The sequence below is a fragment of the Eschrichtius robustus genome, chromosome 6 (genome assembly GCF_028021215.1).
Source record: "Eschrichtius robustus isolate mEscRob2 chromosome 6, mEscRob2.pri, whole genome shotgun sequence".
NCBI classification, from domain to species: domain Eukaryota; kingdom Metazoa; phylum Chordata; class Mammalia; order Artiodactyla; family Eschrichtiidae; genus Eschrichtius; species Eschrichtius robustus.
The window spans coordinates 106,853,858-106,875,294 of NC_090829.1; the positions used below are offsets into that span (position 1 = coordinate 106,853,858).

General features: G+C 35.6%; 1 protein-coding gene across 1 annotated transcript in view; it reads right to left on the bottom strand.

Annotated features, from left to right (window-relative positions):
* CHMP2B (charged multivesicular body protein 2B) overlaps positions 1-21,377 on the bottom strand; it is a 29,190-nt gene extending 7,813 nt beyond the window's left edge. Inside the window, exons 1-3 of the mRNA XM_068546903.1 lie at positions 21,097-21,377; positions 5,602-5,693; positions 243-437 (exon numbers count right to left, since the gene is read on the bottom strand). Of these exons, the coding sequence (XP_068403004.1) occupies positions 243-437; positions 5,602-5,693; positions 21,097-21,130 (321 nt within the window). The 5' untranslated portion in view covers positions 21,131-21,377. The remainder of the gene's footprint in view (positions 1-242; positions 438-5,601; positions 5,694-21,096) is intronic.
* Between the last annotated feature and the right edge of the window lie 60 nt (positions 21,378-21,437).

Below are 21,437 nucleotides of genomic sequence, written 5' to 3' on the forward strand. Positions count from 1 at the left end.
TTGGAACAGTGGAACTGCCCTGGAACAAAAAATTTTATATTAAAACAAATCAATAAAAAAAATCTAGAAATATTTATCTGGATTATGTAGTATTATAACTCATTTTATTAAAAATTACAAAGATTCTGTACCACATATATATCAGAAGGTGCTTTAAATTTAATTTGAATCTAATCTGAATACTGACATTTAAATATCTCAGATAAAATCATAACGCTATGGATTTAAAGGTTCCCACTTACTTTTGCTGTAGTAGACATTGCTCCTGCCATCTTCATCTGGGAATTCATCACTTTTGTTTGTGTGGACATAGACGTGACTTTTGAACTTACAGCAAAAGTTCTTGTTTTCTGTTTCCTTAGATGTACAAGCTGTTTGGCTAAAACTCTGCAAGCTTCTTTATTACCAATCTTGGCCATTTTCTTAATTTCTAATTCCTAAGAGAGGAAATAAAAAGAGGGGAACAAAATCATTAAGGGGGAGTCCACAATGATTTAAGAAGAATAGACTGAACATATATAATATACCATTTCACCCTGATTATGAAAAGAGAAAGAGGCTAGTATAAAGCCACAGAAATAGTAATTTGAGAGGGAAATTTATTCTACATGTTTACATGGAAAAGAGAGAACTAGTACCTTCATCCAGAATTACAAAACAAGTGTACAAAACAGTACTCACATAAAGCCCAGAAGAGAATTTAAAAACTCAAACCAAAAGCAGGTAGGAAAAAAAGGAAAAAATAAATAATCAAACGAAGAGTTGGTAGGAGATAGCAAAAAAGAAGACCACAGTGGTATATTTAAAGCTAATAATACAGACAATCATGTTAGGTGAAAAGGTCCATCTCCATCTCAAATAAAAGGCAGACTATTAGATTAGATAAGAACATAAAGGCAATTATATGCTATCTCAAGAAACCGACTTTAATTACCAAAACAAAGCTAAATAAAGCTAAGTAAAAGGATAGAAAAATATATTCTATATAAATACTTATTAAAATCTGGAAATTTGGAGTGGTTACATTAACCAGATCAAAAAAACTTAAAAAAAGGAGTATTACCAGAATAAAAAGGGGCATTTCATAATAATAAAGGAATTAATACATAAAGGTGTCAAAACAATCCTAAATGTGTACGCACCTAAAACAGTACTGCCAAATTTATGAAGCAGAAACTGACAGAACTGAAAAGAGTAACAGACAAATACGTAACTAGGATGAGGGGTACCAACAACTCCTTTCTGAAGTATATTGCTGTACTTGTTAGGACAAATGGACAGAAAATCTGTAATGATACAGATTTACAAAAACACTATCACCAACTTGACCTAAGCAACATTTACTAAAAGCTCCATCGCCAACAGCAGAATACTCACTCTTTGCAAGTGTACACTAAAAAAAAAAAATCACCAAAATATATCATATTCTGTAACAGAAAACAAGGCTCAACAAATATAAAAGGATTGAAAGCATACGAGGTATGATCTCTAACTACAGTAAAATTAAACTAGAAAGCAGTAAGAAAAATATGAAAGGAAAAACAGAAGCAGATATCAAACAATGTGGTTTGAAATAAGTCATGGGTTAAAGAAAAAAATCAGAGGGGAAATGAGATAATATTTTAAATTAATAAAATGAAAATGCCCCATATCAAAACGTGTGAGCTGCAGTTAAAAATAATTCTTAGAAATGTATAGCGTTAGAGCTTACATTAAAAAAATGAATATCTCGTCAGCTTCAAAATAGAGAAAGTAGAAAGAAGAGCAAATAAAACATAAAGTAGGGCTTCCCTGGTGGCGCAGTGGTTGAGAATCTGCCTGCCAATGCAGGGGACACGGGTTCGAGCCCTGGTCTGGGAAGATCCCACATGCCGCGGAGCAGCTGGGTCCGTGAGCCACAATTACTGAGCCTGTGTGTCTGGAGCCTGTGCTCCGCAACAAGAGAGGCCGCGACAGTGAGAGGCCCGCACCGCGATGAAGAGTGGCCCCCACTTGCCACAATTAGAGAAAGCCCTCGCACAGAGACGAAGACCCAACACAGCCAAAAATAAATAAATAAATAAAAATTTAAAAAAAGAATAAAGTAAACAAAAGGAAGGAAATAATATAAACAAGAAAAGAAACCTGTGAACTAGGAAAGAAAAAAATACAGAAAATTAATGAGATCAAAGGCTGGTTTTTTACAAGAAATTGATCAAATTGATAAACCATCAGCCAGTCAGAAGAGGGAGAAAAACCGAGACAGAGAGAACACACAAACGATAAATATTGGGAATGTAAAGGGAGGCATCACTTTATATCCTAAAGATGTTAAAGAATAATAAAAAATATTATAAACACGATGTCATTACCTTTTAAAATTTAGTAGAAATGGGCAAATTACTTGACAGATGCACACTACCAAATCTCATTCAGGAAGGTAGATAGCGTGATCCATTCTATATCTATTTTCTAAAAATTGAAAATTTTAGAATTTAAAAATCTATCCACAAAGATAGATTTTTGTGTAGCTTAAAGTCTATCCACAAAGAAAACTTCACTCCCAATGGCTTTACTGATGAAACCTATCAAACATTTAAGAAAGAAATACACAAACCCTTCCAGTAAATGAAACAGGAAGGGACACTTGCCAATTCATGCTTTAAGGTCAGCAGTATTCTGATGTCAAAACCATATAAAGACACTATACAAAGAGATAACTACAAATTAACAGCTTTTATGAACAGAGATACTAATATTCTTATGAAAATTTCAGCAAACTGAAATAAAAGTATTTTTAAAAAATTAATCATTACCAATGAAGTTTATCCCAGTAGCAAAAGCTTGATTCAGCTTTGGAATTCATCAATGATGTAATTCACTATACTAACAGACTAAAGAAGAAGAACTACATAATCATCATTTCAATAGATGCCAAAAAAAAAAAAAAAAATCACTTGACAAAATTAATTCCCCATAAAAACTCTCAACAAACTAGATGCAAAAGGAACTTCCTCAACCTGAGAAAGGGCCTCTACAAAAAGCCTACAGTTACTATCATACTTAATGATGAAAGACTGAATGTCTTCCCCTAAAATCAATAAAAAGGTTATAAACCACTTTTAACATTGGAAGTTCTGGCCAGTGTAATAAGGTATAAAAAAAAAAAGCATCAAGATTGAAAAGGAAGATGAAAAATTTTATTTACACAGATGACATGATTGTCTATGTAGAAATAGACAATAGAATAGAATAAAATAGAACAGAATCCACAAACAGGCTACTAGAATAAGTGAGTTTAGGAAGGTTACAGGATAAAACATCAATATACAAAAAAATGAATGTATTTCTAAATACCAGCAAAACAAAATCAGAAATCTGATGAAAGAAGCACAGGATCAGTATAATTACAAGTGCAAATACTGCTGAGAAAAATTTTAATCTAAATAAATAGATATAGCATGCTCATGGGTTGAAAGATTAATATTGTTAAGATGGCAAATAGGTTCAATGTAATCCCAATCAAAATCTGATCCTTTTTTGTAGAAATTGACAAGTTTACTTTAAAGTTCATAGGGAAATACAAAGCACCTAAACTAGCCAAAACAATTTTAAAAAGAAGCACAAAACTTAAGGGTTAATGCTATATAACTTTAAGACTTAATTATTAAGTGTTAGTAAAAACAGTGTGGTATTGGCTTAAAAACAGTCATATAGTAAAGCAATTATACTCTAATAAAGATGTTAAAAAAAAAAAAAGAATAGTCATATAGGTCAATGGACTAGCATAGAGTCAAGAATGAGGCCCACGTGTACTTGAACAAATGATTTTCCGCAAAGATGACAAGATATTTGAATAGGGAAACAAACGATGATGGAACAACTGAATATCCAAATGCAAAATGTGAACCTCTACCCTTACCTGACAACATAGTAAAACTTAATTCAGTAAGATTCACAGTCCTAAATGTAAGAACTGAAATTATAATACTTCTAGAAGAAAATCTCAGAGAAAATATTAGTGACTTAGGGTTAGGCAAAGATTTCTTAGATAGGACACTAAAAGTACTAAATAACAGAAGAAAAAAATAATAAATTTCACTTGATCAAAATAAAAATCTTCTGTTCCTCAAAAGACACTCTTAGGGAAATAAAGGACCAAGCCAAGAACTGGAAAAAATAACTGCAAAACATATATTTAATAAAGCACTTGCACTCAGAATATATAAAGAACTCTCACAACTAAATAATTAGAAAACAACTTGACGAAAAAAATAGATAAAATATTTCAATAGACACTTTGGCAAAGAGAATATATAAATGGTGAACAGGCACATGAAAAGATGCTGAACATCATTAGTGATCAGGGAAATGCAATTTAAAATGACAATCTACTACACACCACTAGAAAGGATAAAATATAAAGACTGTAAACTCCAGCTATTGGCTGGGATGTGAAACAATTTTACTCTCATATATAACTGGTGGGAAAAGAAAATATTATAGCTATATATATATTCTCATATATAACTGGTGGGACCAACAACTTTGAAAAATTGTTTAGCATTCTTATACAGTCAAACATACATTTAACCTGTGATCTACCAAGCAATCCCACCCCTAGGAAACATATGTTCAAACAAAGACTTCAACTGAATGTTTATAACAACCTTTATCAAAATAGCCGAAACCTGGGAATAACCCAAATGTCCACTGGCTGGTGAATGGGATAGACAAAATGTGAAATGTCCACACAGTGAAATAACATTCATCAATAAAAAGGAGTTAGTATTCATACATGTAACAACACTGATTAATCTCAAAATAATTATGAATGAAAGAAGCCATATAAAAATGAATTCACTTTATGATTCCATCTATATAGAATTCTAGGAAATGTAAACTAATCTACAATGACAGATCAGTGTTGCCTAACTATGGAGGGAAACAGGAAGGGATGGGTAGAAGGGATTACAAAGGGAAAAAGGAAACTTTTGGGGATGATGGATATGTTCGTTACCTTGACTGTAGTAATGGTTTCATGAGTTAATACATATGTCAAAATGTATCAAATTGTATGCTTTAAAAATGTACAGTCAACTGCATGTCAATTATACCTCAATCATGCTGGTTTTTAAAAATATTTTAAGCAACATACATTTAAAAGTATAACATAAAAATACAGAAAGATAGCCAATCTATTAAAAAAGTACATTTATTATCACAGACCCAATAACAGTTAAAATATCAAGTAAGACACCTATGAGTTAACAATTATTTTCTTGTAACACTGTCTTGTTTTCTAGGACTATTTTATCTTTGCTGTTAACTGACAAGAAGGTGGCTCTGTTTTGAGCAATATTTCTTCCTAGGCATTCATGTCTTTCACAAACTGAAGAATATAATCAGCAGAATACACAATACACAGAATCCTGATAAAAGTCAGCAGAATGACACAGTAAACAAAAGTAAGCAGAAATTGCAGGAAGACGTTAAATGTCATTTCTTAGTAAAGTAAATCACTTACCACCTGTCGTGTCTTTTTCCTAGTTAGCTAATTATTCCAACACTGATTTCTAAATTTGTTTGAAAAGTTAAAATGAAATTCAATGTTCTACTTACCAGCTGTTTTTCTTGTTTCTCTAAAGCTGCTCGATCTCTGATTATAGCCCTCTGTGTACCTCGTAACTCTCGATTCTGTTCCTTTATTACATCTAAGAGAACCACAAAAGACACCTAAATGTATGAGTTGTAAAATCTTCTTCAATACCATTTAAAATACTGGACTCAGAAACCTCAATAAAAATAAATAAATAAACCTTAATTTACAAGGTGTTAATTTTTTTTTGTTTCAATTCAATATACTAAAAATTAATCAAATGTTAAAACAAATTATAAATATTGATTACATAAAAAACTACAGAAGTGCAAATATGCAAATATGCTATAGTTTGGCCAAAAGTATATATAAATCACAGTAAAATACTCCCTTAGAGAACTGATTATTATACAATGTTTTATATGGCATATATATATATGTCATATGCATACACACGTGCACGCGCGCGCACACACACACCCTTTTCATCTCTCCTTACTCCAGTATCACATGAAATTCCAAGAAGGAAGACAAGCAATGTGTTTATTACATCTTTTTTCCTACACTAAGTCATCACAACAGAGTGAAGCAGCCGACCTTCCAATGAAGCAGACCTGGATTTGAATCGCACCTCTGCCACTTGATAATTATATGATGATACCTTGCAAAGTTAGTTAACACTCTAAACCTCAGGTTTCTTACAAAATTAGGATTGTTGTTAAGGAGTAAATAACATACACAATGCCCTGATATATTGTAAGTGTCCAGTCATTGTTAATGTCTTTTTCATTTATCTCAATTCATCAGGATCCACCGGTCTCACCTTTTTTTTTAAAAAAGATTTTTTTGATGTGGACCATTTTTAAAGTCTTTATTGAATTTGTTACAATATTGCTTCTGTTTTATGTTTTGGTTTTTTGGCTGTGAGGCATATGGGATCTTAGCTCCCCAACCAGGGGTCGAACCCACACCCCCTGCATGGGAAGGCGAAGTCTTAACCACTGGACTGCCAGGGAAGTCCCAGTCTTACCTTTTGAAGACTTAAAATATTAGTCTGAGACTGACAGACTATCATTTGGGTTAACTGTTACTAAACAGTGATTTCTTCAAAGGATCACAGATATGGATAGTAATGTTTGCCAAAACTCTTCCCTCATTGTCAGGAATCTTGCTAAGTGCTTTACATACAGTATACAGTATAATGTTCACAATTATGCCATGGAGTTGATTTTTCTATTATTTTATATATATGAGAAAACTAAGTGTTAACAAGTTTAAATAATGTGCCCAAGGAATCCAAGTGTTGTCTCCTGAATCAGTGATCTTAATCATTTCACTAGAGTACCTTTTTAGTAAAGAGGTAGATTTAAAACCACCACCACCACAACAGAAAGAACAGTCTCTTCATCAAATGGCACTGGGAAAACTAGATATCCACATGACACACACACAAAAAAAGAAATTGGACCCCTACCTAACACCATATATAAAAATTAACTCATAAAAGATTAATGACCCAAATATAAGAGCTAAAATCATAAAACTCAGAAGAAAACACAGGAGTAAATCTACATGATTTGGGATTTGGCAATTGATTCTTAGATATGACACTAAAAGCACAAGCAACAAAAGAAAAAAATAGATAAACTGGACTTCGTGAAAATTAAAAACTGATTAAAGGACATTATCAAATGAAAAGACAGTGTAGAAAATGGGAGGAAACATATGTAAATTATATGAGTCTAGTATCCAGAATATATAAAAAACTCTGACAACTCAAAAACAAAAGACAAACAAGTCAATAAATGAGTGAAGGCCTTGAATAGACATTTCTCCAAAGAAGATACACAAATGGCCAATAAACACTTGGAAAAGATGCAAAATATCATTAGTCATCAGGAAAACCAGATACCGCTTCACATCTGCCAAAATGGCTATAATCAAAAACAGGAAAATAAGTGTTGATTTGCCAGTAGGAATGTAAATTATTTCAGCCACTATGGATAACAGTTTGGTGGTTCCTCAAAAAGTTAAACATAAAATTACCAAATCACCTCACAATTCCCCTCCTAGGTATTCACCCAAAAAAACTGAAACAAGTACCTAAACAAATACTCTACACAAATGCAGCGCTATTTACAATAGTCAAAAGGTGGAAACAACTCAAATATCCGTGAACTGATGAATTCATAAACAAACTGTGGTATATAAATATAATATAATTGAATATTGTTCAGTTATTTTAAAAAATGAAGTACTGATACATACTGCAACATGGATAAACCTCAAAAGTGTGCTAAGTGAAAGAAGCCAGTTACAAATGGTCTTTTATGATTATACTCATATGAAATATCCAGAATAGGTAAATCCACAAAGACAGAAAGCAGATTGATAGCTGCCAGGAGTTGGAGAGGGGGGGAACGGATGAGTCACTACTTAATGGATATAAGGTTTTATTTTAAAGTGATGAAAATGTTTTAGAACTAGAGATGGTGGTTATACACCACTGTGAATGTACTAAATGCTACAGACCTGTTCACTCTAAAATGATTAATGTCATGTGACTTTCATCTCAATTAAAACAGCAGCAAAGCCAGCAACCGTTACCTTTTTAGTGATGGAGCACCACAACTTATATTCTACACATTCCTGTTTTAATGAAACTTTACTCAGAATACAAATAACTAATTACACTGAGTAATAGACACTATAGTAAGTGCTTCACAACAACCCCCAAAGGTAGGTACTATTATCTCACTTGTTTCAGAGGGGGGGAATTGATATTTGGTGAGGTAATCTGCCCAAGGGAGAAAAAGTGGTAGGATTCACATACAGCCATTCTGATTCCAAGGCCTCTGATTTTAAATATGCTATTACACTGTGAAGCTTTTAGGAAAACAAAAAGTAAAGTTATCAGAGATATATAATCCTTATAAATATAGATCCATATCAATAAAAATACTGTTAAAACAGAATGAAAAACATTTCAAGTCATTATATAGAATATAACTAATCAACTACAATGACTTTCTGAATAAAAGTTAAAATAAGATGCCAGAGCTCCTATATCCTACATACAAGACATCTATTTCTCCTCCTTTACTTACTCTGTTTCTCAGTGAAGTTACATTGGTGGACATCTCATGCTCAGGACTTACTAAGAACACATTCTATATGTTCCTTAAACATAAGCATATGAAACCATACAGTATCTATATGGGAGGTGAAACGAGAGGGAGCTCTCTCCCTCCACCAACTTCCTTCTGGATGGGAAACATGTTTCATTTAAAAAAGAGGGAAGGAGATATTCTATAGACAAATATATTTGGGAAATGTTCAAGTTGGAAAAAAAAAATAAACCGATTTGTTTGCTTCAAGGCTTCTAAGAACATTTAACATAAGAATATACATTATCAGTCTTTAAGGGGAGAATATGTGAGATTGTTTCCCAAATTTATTAAGCCAAGGATCCCTTTTAAGAAATCTCTATTAACATTTCTCAGATATAACTGTTTCATGGAGCATTGGTCGGGATCCTATTCTAAAATAACATGACTTATTAGTTTGCTAGGGCTATCATAACAAACACCACAGACTGAGTGCTTAAACAACAGAAATTTATTTTCTCCTAGTTCTGGAGGCTGTAAATCCAAGATTAAGGTGCTGGCAGGGTTGGTTTTTCCTGAGCCCTCTCTCCTTGGCATGCAGATGTCCACCTTCTTGCTGTGTCCTCACATGGCCTCTTATCCATGTGTGCCCATCCCTGGTATCTCTTCCTCTTCTTATAGGGACACCAGTCATATTGGATTAGGGCTCCACCCTCATGATCTCATTTAACCTTAATAATCTCCCTAAAGACCCTATCTCCAAATACAGTCACATTAGGAGTTGGGGCTTCAACATACCAATTTTAAGGGGACATAATTAGGTCCACAACACATGATATTTTTCCTCTGACATGTACAGATTCATACTAAACAAAATAACAAAGAAAGCTCTCATTTCCCCTTTCAAAACAATCATCAGCCTTTTCATCCTCAACATTTAAACCCTCCAAATTTTTATCTTTTGGTCTTAGTTCCCTATTTTGCCCAAGGCAATGGATTGGTATGAAAACATTCACCACTTATCCTACTATTTCAATAGAAAATATGCCCTAAATTTAAAACTATGAAATTACAAATGAACTTTTAGAGCACAGCCCCTTTGTATACTAAAAACTCCCTGAACTCAACTAGGATAAGATGAAATATTAAAATAATGATGACGGTCTCCTAAAGTTACTAAAGTACTGGGCTGAAAGAGAAGTCATCACCGTATTGATAAGCTGAATTGTGACCAGGTAATTGACACAGTGCAAAGCACTGTGAAACACTGCTGAAAGCCTTGACTGCTAAGATCTAGAATGTTATCCACATACATTTTTTTCATTACTTGGGTGGCATAATGAAAAATACATTATTTGGTCTTTGGCTTGAGTTCCTGGCACAAAGGTCCTAAAACCCTTGGAATTTCCTGAGTGATAGAAACATCTTTTGACTCAGAGAGGAGTACACCTACATAGCTTCAGGATGGGGCTGGTTACCAGAAAGTCCAAATATTTGATTAGAAGGTGGGGAATTTCAGCCCCATCCCTCAGGGGAGGGGAGTGGGGCCAGAGGTTGGGTTATAATAACTCTTGAACAAAGACATTGGAAGAGCTTCTGGGTTCGTGAACATATTGATGTTCTGGGAAGGTAACATGTCCAGAGAGGGCAGAGAAGCTCTGAGCTACACCCCTCACCCCACCCCCCCTGCATAATAACTTGCTTCCATTTGGCTGTTCCTGAGTTGCATCCTTATAATAAAATAGTAATACTAAGTAAAGCACTTTCCTGAGTTATGAGTTGTTCTAGTGAATTACCAAACCTGAAAAGGGAGTTGCGGTGACACTAGAATTTATAGCTGGTCAGTCAGAAGTACTGGTGGTAATCTAGGACTGCGACTGGCCTCTTAAGTGAGGACAGTCTTGTGGACAGAGCCCTTAACTTGTGGTGTGGGGTCTGTGCTAACTCCAGACAGTTAGTGTTAGGATTGAACTGAACTGCTGGAGACACCCAGTTGGTGTCAGAGAATCAGAGTAAAGAACAGATATAGCCATCTTTGTTGAAAAACAAGTATGACATGAAATTTTAACAAAACATAATTTAATTAAAATAGTTTGACTTCACTTTTCTTAATTTTATGTAACTATGTGCACCATAACTGTCACTGTATATAAGAGAAGGAAAATAAAGAAAATTAACTACTGCATATTCCACAGCCTTTTGTTAATAGACCTATTAATATTTAAACAGTTCTAGGCTATAAACCAAGAGCATCTAATGTTATACTAAAACAGAGTCATAACACTTTAAAACATATTAAGGTAAGTAGGAAAAGACAGTAAAATATTTTTTCATATGAGGTGACAGGTATATCTTATAAAACAAATTACTCTTTAATTTCCTTTAAAAACAATCTCTACACTAAACCCCCAGTTAATGATTTGGTCTTCTAGATAATTCAGAAGGAATAACATGAGAAAGATTCTGAGACTATTTTAATGTTTTTAAGGCCAAGTTTATTTCCAATCATATTTATTTCTTAGTAGGTCTGATTTATTCCTAAGATTACAAGCTCTTTAAGAGCAAGAAACACATTTTATTTTATTTACCTATCTGTATTCCCATTTTACTTTGTGTCAACAACTATACCAATATATTAGTTAACAGTAATCTAAGGCAGCACATATATATCAAAATGTAAAAGGATTTGCCTTATAGTCATAATTTAACACATTTCTTTAAAAATGTATAATAAAATCTATTGATTATCAAGAAAGATGGCTGATAATTTAACAAATTATCATAGTAAAATCTGAACTACGATAGATACCTTTCTACAATGGAAAAATGTAACACTGAAATAATCAGATGTTTCTCTTATAATTTTTTGCTGTCCCCTTTTTTCATTCTGAGTTATGACCATGACAGAAATATGTGCAAGTACTGCTGACCTAGGAGAGACGGAGCGCTTGGCTCTGCCTATCCTGTGCTTCCCTGTCCATCCCGTTTCCTCCTCTAGTCAAGAGCACTCCCTGAACTCTCATACGCCAGCACTTCTTCTACCTCGTAGGGTGTTGTGAAGCGTTTCGTAACAGGTGGCTACAGGGAACTTGCAAACTGTGAAAATACATGGAAGTGCCCGTGGCGTGCTCTCTCTGTTACCATTTGGTGAGGTCCAAAGGGTCTGGGAACTCCCCCACCCACCACCCTCTCCTCACCCACACCCAGCACAACACTGAGAAAAAGCCACTCAGGCCAGCTCTACTCTGGGCACTAAAGCCTGTCTCAAGCCTTTCAGGCTCTTTTTACTGAACAAAAGAACACATGTATACATTAGAGTGATAAGATCACTGACGTAAATTTTGGGCTTAAGAAGATACAGACAGAAAAGCTCATTCTGTACTCTTTGGTTCTGAGCCAATAAGGCCTATCTGCTTACAGAAAAAAGAAAGAAAGAAAAAAGCCAAAAAATAAAAAATAAAATCTAAAAGGGCCTCCCATGTGGTCTAGCTCACTAGAATTCTCTACTGGGGTTTGAGACCAAGCCCCAACTTGAATTATGGCTGTCCTTCTAGACCCTGCTCATTTACATGCTATTTGCACATCTGAGGATTAAAGCAAAAAGTGGTTACCAACTGCAAATATGGACATTCATTAATTTGTGAGTAATATCCTCTAAAGTGCCTATCTTTTGAGAAAAGGGAGGGGGCCTGTCTCAAGCTTTCAGGATAGTTCAGGATTACTGCCGCATGAGCGCTAAGGCACAACTCACCGACTGTACCACTCAGCTGGATTCAAGCTGGTCTCTTAGACAGCATCCGCGCTACCATGTACTGGGTTTGCCGCTTTACTATAAGGTCATGATGGACTTTTTTTTTTTTTTTTTTTTTTTTTTAACAATGTAGATGAATGTTTATTTAGTCTGTGGATAGTATTTTTTTTTTTTAACATCTTTATTGAAGTATAATTGCCTTACAATGGTGTGTTAGCTCATGATGGACTTTTTAATCTAATAGATTTTTTCTGCTTTTAAATGTATTTTTTCAGAGAAAAATCATTTTGATTTATGCAACTTTATTGCCTACCAATTATTCTGAATCTAATGATCACATGGATTGAGAAAGGAGCACAAAATGCTCCCACATCCTTCCTTACCATCTCCATTAACTGGGTTTTGGAGATCAAGATCCAAGAGGAAAGTGAGCTTCCTCTTCAGATTTCATGTGCAAGCTCTGCAAGCTAGTATCGATGGAAATAGTGGGTACTGTGGCACTGGTATAGTGGGATAATGGATATTAGGTAAACCCTGATCATGGCTATGAACAGAAGAGCTGGGAGTGTGAGTTCAGCTACAGCAGTCATGGTGGAGCTCACCAACGAACAATAAAGGGGGATGGAGGGTCCTGGCCATATGGGGCTATACCACCTTCTTAGGTTGATGAGGAGAAAAAAACTGCAAAAATGCTCCAAACTCAAAGGTTAAGGGATAAGAAACAAATACTAAAGGCCAGTAACCAGAAAATACCGGCTCTAAAAGTCAAATTTACTCAGAGGCAGAAGAACAATGACAATGAGAGAGTGGGTGAGGAGAAGTCAGAATTTGATATGCAAAGCAAACTTGCTTCTCAGGCTTTGGACACGATATATGAGAAATCAGGGAGAAAAGGTATCAGCTTAATTAACCAGTTTTAAACACATAAAAAAGAAAAAATAAAAACAAAAATAAATAAACTATAGGAAACAGAAAGGACAGTAGAGAATCATGCCAACAGCTTTATTCTATACATAGATCCACTTAAGAACCAGGTTGAAGTTGAAAAACTCAGCAGGACTCACTTGGCAGGAAGAGGTAGAACACTAAGAAGAGAATAGGAGTCTAGCCCTAAGGTAGGATAAAAGGAAGCAAAAAGGAATGCTTTTCCCCCCACCAGTAAAGTCTCAAAAGTCACTCAAGCCCTGAGGAATTCATTAAAATGAATTTGTTCATTATTATTAAAATATCAGTGTTTTCAAGAGCTGAAGGAAGGTTTTGAGATGTCAGCTGTTGGCAGATCTTTGGGTCTCATGTAGTTCTCAAAGACACAGCCTTTGGCATCATCATCAACAACAGCTTCAGAAAACTGTCAAAGGGCAGTTTTCAGCTTAGATAAGTAAGGGAATGAGGGAATGACCCTTTGAAAGAACAGTCTCACAGATATATGGATGGACTTGAAGGTAGAAAATGGTAGCATGAAAAGAAATACCAGTCTTTGCTATCATGCTTGGGATGGAGAAATACAGAGGAAAGACATTTTCCTACAGAAATATCTGTTCCTAGGCTTCTGAAAGGGCCTCCTGCCTCGCTGTTCTCTATGCCTAGGAGGCTCGCGTACCAGATCATCACATGACTATTTCTTCTCAACATTCTGTTTTTCCCTCAAATGCCACATAAGTAGGGAAATCTTTTTTCATCACCCAGGTAACCACTCTCCCACAAACACAAACAACAACAAAAAAAACAGCAATAATGGATTTGGGAGGCGGGGCAATAGAGGAAATTTTGAATTTCATTCCATATTAAATAATGGTATTGTATACTATTAAATTTTTTGAGAGTCATAATGGCATTGTGGTTATACAGGTGAACAACCTATTCTTGGGAAATATTTGGTGGACTATTTAGAGATAGTTTCATTATGTCTATAATTTACCCTAAATAGTTCAACAAGAACCCACATATGTGTATATAAACACATATAAAGACATACACACATAGAGGAGGGAGAGAGAGAGCAAATGTGGCATAATGTTAATAATTGGTGCATTTAGGCAATGAGAAAATGGGTGTTCACTGAATACTGTCACTTCAACTTTTCTGTAGATTTGAAATTGTTCAAAATAAAAACAGTCTACATTCCTACAAATAAACAAATAAATAAAGTATGGAGAATTTTTGCTCAGAAAAATGCTCAGAAAAGAGAACGGTGCCCCTGAATCCCTTATTCAATTATTTTTCTTTGGTGTGCCAAGAATTTAGGGACCAAACAGAAAGTAATTTGAGTTTTTAAATATTCAGAATAATAATCACTCTGGGAACACACAACACGCTAGGAAAGATCTGGGTACTTACTGTAGGTAGCACCATAAGAATTTTGTATTTTACTTGGAAGAAAGCAGAATGTTTCTGAAGGGGATCTAATTTATATAGATGGTAAATTTTATTCCTTCTTGAGCTACAAAAAATGTGGCATCACAACTGACTCTTGACAGATTTATCCAACTTAGTCAAAACTTCACAGGTTCTGAACTCTGGAAAACTAGCATACATGGATACCACCCCAATGAGGCAAAACCCAAGAAGCTTTGTTCCTCTACTGTCAGTAACATTCCTCAAATTATCTCTAAACTTGTACTAAGGTTCGAGGTGAGTGGCGATAATATGGATGTAGACTATAGTAAGCTCTGGATACTGGGAACACAACTTTTGGTTAGTAAATGTTACTATTTTGGAATTTAGTCTCTAAATTCTAAACTGCTGCAGTTATTTTCATTTATGCTGAAGACTCTCTGCAACCTTGCAAATGTGGAATGACGGAAAAACTTAGAAAAAGCATAATCCAACTTTGGAAGTGCGTGAGGATCTACTTTGGTTCTGGCGAATGCAAATCGGGAAGCAGATGGGGGGAACACAAGGAGTGAGGCATTTAACATAATTTGAGGTGGCATCAAAGAAGAGTTTCTAGAAAAAGAAAAAACCTGACACAGTTCAAGTAAGCTAGAGGAAGAAAAAAAAAGAATTCTATGCATAAAGTCATTATAATTTAAAATATGTCAGAGTGGGTAAGAGTATGGTATATACAGATGAATATGAGAAGTGTTCTTGGAGAGTAAAATGACATGGCTAGAAAGGAAGACAAGGACCAGATCAAGCAGGCCCATACATACCTTATTAAAGAGCACTCACTTGATCCTTTTAGTGCTAGAGACTCAAATGGATATATACTGAGGAGTAGCATAGTAAGATTTGGATTTCATATATATCAATCACACAGGCAACTTTGTATTGAGTTGGCCAAAAAGTGCCATTGGTTTTTAAGTAAAAATAAAAGACACACTTTTCATTTTCACCGAGAACTTTACTGAACAACGTTATCACCATTTTGTTCCATTACCTTCTGCCATTTTTCAGGCAACTGCATAATTCCATCTTCCCAAAACTTTTTATTTTTTTGAGAAAAGAACTGTTCCAGGTGCCTTTTACAGTCTTCCAGGGAATTGAAATTTTTTCCATTAAGAGAATTTTGTAAAGACCGAAATAAATGGAAATCCGAAGGTGAAATGTCTGGTGAATACGGCGGATGAATCAGAACTTCCCAGCCACTGTAACAGTTTTTGCCTGGTCATCAAAGTAACATGCGGTCTAGCATTATCTTGATAGAAGATTATGCGTTTTCTGTTGACCAATTCTGGACGCTTTTCGTCTAGTGCTGCTTTCAGTTAAGTCTAATTGGGAGCAGTACTTGTGGGAATTAATCGTTTGGTTTTCTGGAAGGAGCTCATAACAGAGGACTCCCTTCCAATCCCACCATATACACATCACCTTCTTTGGATGAAGACCGGCCTTTGGTTTGGTTGGTGGTGGTTCATTTCGCTTGCAACACGATCTCTTCCGTTCCACATTATTGTACAGTATCCACTTTTCATCGCCTGTCACAATTTGTTTTTAAAACAGAATGTTTTCATTACGTTTAAGTAGACAATCACATGCAGAAATACCGTCAAGAAGCTTTTATTCGCTAAAGTTATGTGGAACCCAAACATCAAAGTGATTCACATAACCAAGCTGGGGCAATGGATTTTCAACGCTTGATTTGGATATTTTGAGTATGTCGGCTATCTCCCATGTGGTATAACATTGATTGTTCTCAATTAATGTCTCGATTTGATCCCTATCAACTTCAACTGGTCTACCGGACCGCAGAGCATCGTCCAGCAAGAAATCTCCAGCAGGAAACTACGCAAACCACTTTTGACACGTTCGATCAGTCACAGCACCTTCTCTATACGCTGCACAAATCATTTTTTGCATTTCAGTTGCGTTTTTACCTTTCTTGAAATAATAAAACATAATATGCCGAAAATGTTGTTTTTTCTTCCATCTTCAATATTAAAATGGCTACACAAAAATTCACCAATCTTGACAAGTCTTTTTTTTTAAATGCACGCTGATATGACAGCCATTACATACAATCTAACAAAATTGTTTCAAATGAAGTTAAAGACAACTAAGTGCTACTAGAGCCATCTTACAGAAAAAAACAAACAAACCTTTTGGCTAACCCAATAGATGAATGATTTAAAGGCTATGAAGTTACAGGAAAGAAACACAGAAAAGTGATGTAGTAAAGTGTAAAATAAATGGGATCTGAATAAGAGCAAGGAAGATCATATGTGCCAAACATTTAAGAGGCAAAAGGAAAAGGACTTGGTAATTAATTGAAGGTAGAGGGCAAAATCAAGAACTGCCAAACACTAGAAGAGGAGAACCCAGTAAAGGAACTGACTTGAAGGAGATGGTGATGAATTCTGTTTGGGATCTGTTTTAATTTGAGGTATCTGGGACATCAAGGTGGAGATACTTAGCAAACTATTGTATATATTGGTCTGAAACTCAGAAAAATATATCTAGAGATACACAATTGGGATCCATCAGCACTTGGGTTATATCTAAAATAATAAGAGTTTAGATAAGATCATGTAGGGAGAGAATGTACGATTAGAATAGTGGTAGTTCAAGATGGAACCAAGAAAAATACCAACATTTAAAGGGCAGGTTCAAATAAGAAAGGAAGAAAGGAGGAAAGGAGGGAGGAAAGAAGGAAGGAAGAAAGAAAGGAAAAAAGAAAGAAAAACATAAAAGGAAAAAGAAAAAGAGTAGTCAAAAAAATTTGAGGAAAATTAAGAGAGTGTTATGTCATGCGAGCTGAAAGAGAATTTCAAGGAAGAAATTATTGTCAAAATCAAATTCAAAACATAAGCCCAAGAGACGATCACTAAAAAATGACCACTGGATTTGGTGATCTAGAAGTCACGGATGATCTTAGCAAGATTTCATTCATTACATGAGATGTAAAACAAACTGCTGTACAATGGGGAGCATCAGAGGAGTAAAGAAGTGAAGATAGGAGACATCACCACTCCTTCGAGACGTTTCGATGAAGAGCAAAAAGAGACTGGAAAATACTTCCTAAGAAAATGTTGGGTTAAGGGAGAATCAGGAAAAGGAGGGTTGTTTCCAGTTCTACCACCATTAGAAATTAAAGTTCTAATACTAATTCTAATGACAGAAAATAATACTAATACTAATACTAATGAGAGAAAATAGTCTGGCTCACAGACAAAAGGTAGGTGTACATGGTACCTACCAAAAGCTGAGAATTCCATGTACTTAGCAAGAACAGCAAAATTAAACTGTGCCACAGGCTCTCCAATAAGAAGAAATAACAATGATAATACCCAAAGAGATGAGGTCCTGGCTCTGCTGCAGGCCCGTAGCCAAGTTAATTTAGTAGCTGTTTGATCTTGGGCAAGTTACTTAGTCCTTTGCCTCTCAGTTTCCTCATCTATAAAGTGGGGATAATAATAGTACTTATAGGTTTTGTAAGAATTAAATAAGATACTGATACAAAATGCTAACAGTGCTGGCTTAGAGTAATACCTCAAATTTGTCTTTGTTGAGGATAACAGACAAAAAGTATATAGTGCCTAAAGAACTTCACTTTTTAAGAGGCATATTTAGTTGTGCATTCATGACAAGTCCTCATGGCATCCTGATTTATAGGTTCATAATTAGCTTCAATAAATAGGTCACCATTAGTCCACTTAGGAAAAAAACAAAAAACAAAAAAACACTGTAGATAAACACATTGCCATATATATGCCTTATATATATGTATATATCTTATAAATCAGTAAAAGTACTCAACTGTAATTTCAAATTCAAAAGAATCTCTTCTTTAGCATTGAGGTACAATTCTCATTAATTTTTGTAACAAAGTATACACTGCAGAGACTTGTTCATCTTTATGTCAAAAATGAATTAAACATAACTCTGAATAGTAGTAAGTGTGTAATGTTGTCTCCCTTTTTAATTTACAATGTGCAGTATTTTTTAATGATATAATATGCAACTCTTCTAGCCAATCCAAAGAGACAAAAAGATTCAATTATTCTCCAGCTCTATAAGCAGTTACATATTTTCCTTTCATATCAGAATTTCATTGCTGCTGAAACAGATAAAAAGACAGCATACAGTAAAAGATCTTGTGATCAATAATCAACGAGTCTAAGGATCTGGGAGAAATGCATAAGAATACATTTAACTTCATAATATATAGCCTCATTATTGCTAAGAAGAATGCTGTCACCTTTTAAACAAAACACCTTATTTTTGATAAAACAAAGAATAAAAACATCAGTAAATCTCTAGATCAAAATAATGAAAGTACAGATCGACAGTTAAGATGTCATTAAGTGATCTGAATTGACATGATAATTTAAGAAAACATCAAGTATGCAGTTTGGTAGTTATAGTGAATGTACATAGTGGCCAAAATTATATTCAGAAATTTCATACATAGATCTTTAAGACAGTAGTATAGTTCCTTCCAAAAGTCCTTAGGATCTTTTTCTCGCAAATAAGTCTATTTAGCTAAAACATTATTTCTTGGATGAATTAACCCAACTTCAAATAAATATACAGTTAAACACCCTCACTGCACATCCTCATTGTCTTTTTTTTTTTTTTCTGCTCTATACTTCAAGTACAATAGTCACTAGATTGCCAAAAGCACCAGGAAGCACAGCACTGAAAATATAGAACTGATATTCATGTCTTAGTAAAAATTTGACAGATATCAAGCAATTAAAGCTAGGATGTTTGGCTTTTAATGTTAATTTTTAAAATTTAATTTGTAACATCACAGTAAGAAAGATGCAACCCTTTTCCTCTGTTTAGTAAATTCTCACTCTATAAAACTGAAACCAAAAAAATGAACCATTTTTTCCCCTGGAGTACTATACAATGACTGAAAATTATATTACTGGTACTGAAACACTGAAAAACTAAAGTGCCATGTTAAAGATTAAATAGGATTCTCAGGTAAAACACACATAAAACTCATTTCACATAATTGTATTACTTCCTATCCCAACTTGGTAGTTATTTCAGGTATTGTAAGTGGTATTTCTCAGTTAATAAAAGGTCAATTTCACCCACTCAGAATAAGCGAAAATATTATTATGCTCTGTGATAAATTAGGGGTAAAATGCCATTATGTGTTGAAGTAAAGGGTAGGGTGGCAGGGTAAACATATGTTTTTGTCATCCTCCACAAAATAACTGTGCTGGCCTTGGAAAAGTCACTACAGAGGAATGAAGGAGTTACCCCAGGTCTGGACTGACCACCCTGTTGGTACCAATCACTGTCTAGCTACCACTGCTCCTTTTGTGGCAGAGTTAGACCCTTACAAAGAAGTGATTCTTCGACTGAACCAGCAACAACCTAGATTCAACATGTAATGAGAAACACGATTTTTAAATAACTTGAATGAATTTGATTCCTAGTAGAGTCAATGAAAGTATCAAGACTAATTAAACAGTTACATAAACACATATTACAGTCATTCCTTATAAATACCCATTTGTATATTCCTGTACATTCACTTTTTTCCCCTTAACATGACATTGAGCTAAATGTCTGAAGCAATGCAAGTCTCTTAAAATGTAAACTTCTAGGCAGATAATGCATACCATATCTCTTTAGATAGCAAAACACAATCATAAGGGAGAAAAATCTACTATGAAAACTAAATCCAGGCACTTCCCCTGGATTTCTTTAATTTTTCTACCGGTGTCAGTCAAGAAGCATTTTTTTCACGTCTCTATTGATGGGGTGTTCCTAGGGCAAGACCGGCCCGTACCTAAGTTCATTTTGTAACAGTAGCCTATTACACCCTCCCCCACCTCAACACAGGTTTCCGGTTTGGATGCCCAGAAGTAGTACGGCTCCAAACTGAAGGAGCAGTAAACCAAGCAGGGGAAACCAATAAGAAATTCATCAAATCACCAAGTCTAATGACACTCAAGGGCCAGCCGCATCCTGCCTCCGTGGATGCTCAGGATCCCGCTAAAGGAGAAACCTGGGGGCGGGGCTGTTAAGGACTATGTTATCAGAGAGAGGAAGCAAGACTGCCCAGGTGAGGTTGAGGTGGGGTGAGTCAGAAGAGATAGGGAAACAGAAAAGTGACGCACGAGGTAGGTCAAGTGGTCACCTGTGGGGCCACTTGATCCAGCCCCGCCCCCAGGGACAGCAACAAGAATCGCGGCCGGAAGCCCCCAAAATACGCCGGGGAAAGACAGAGCTGGGCCCCGTCGGCCCAGCCTGGAACTCACCATCCACGGTTTTCTTCTTGAAGAGGGACGCCATGGTCAGGGACCGCGTCCGGGCAGCCCGGCTCGGCCCGGTCCGGCCCGCGACTGGGAAAGGACCGGAGGAAAAGGACAGGCCTTTGGAGGGCTCGGGATGGCGGAGCGGATGGGCAAGAGAAGAGGGCGGGGTCTCCAGGCAGGACCCGCGGAGGGCGGGTAACCACGAACCCTGCCGCAGCGGAGTTGCCCTCCGCTCAGGTGACCGCGAACTAAGACACTTTTTGGAGAAGTCACTTCCAGGCAGCGCCTGCGTGATCTGCGCGCGCGCCTGCGTACTGCGGCGCCTGAAGCTGCAGCGCTGCCCT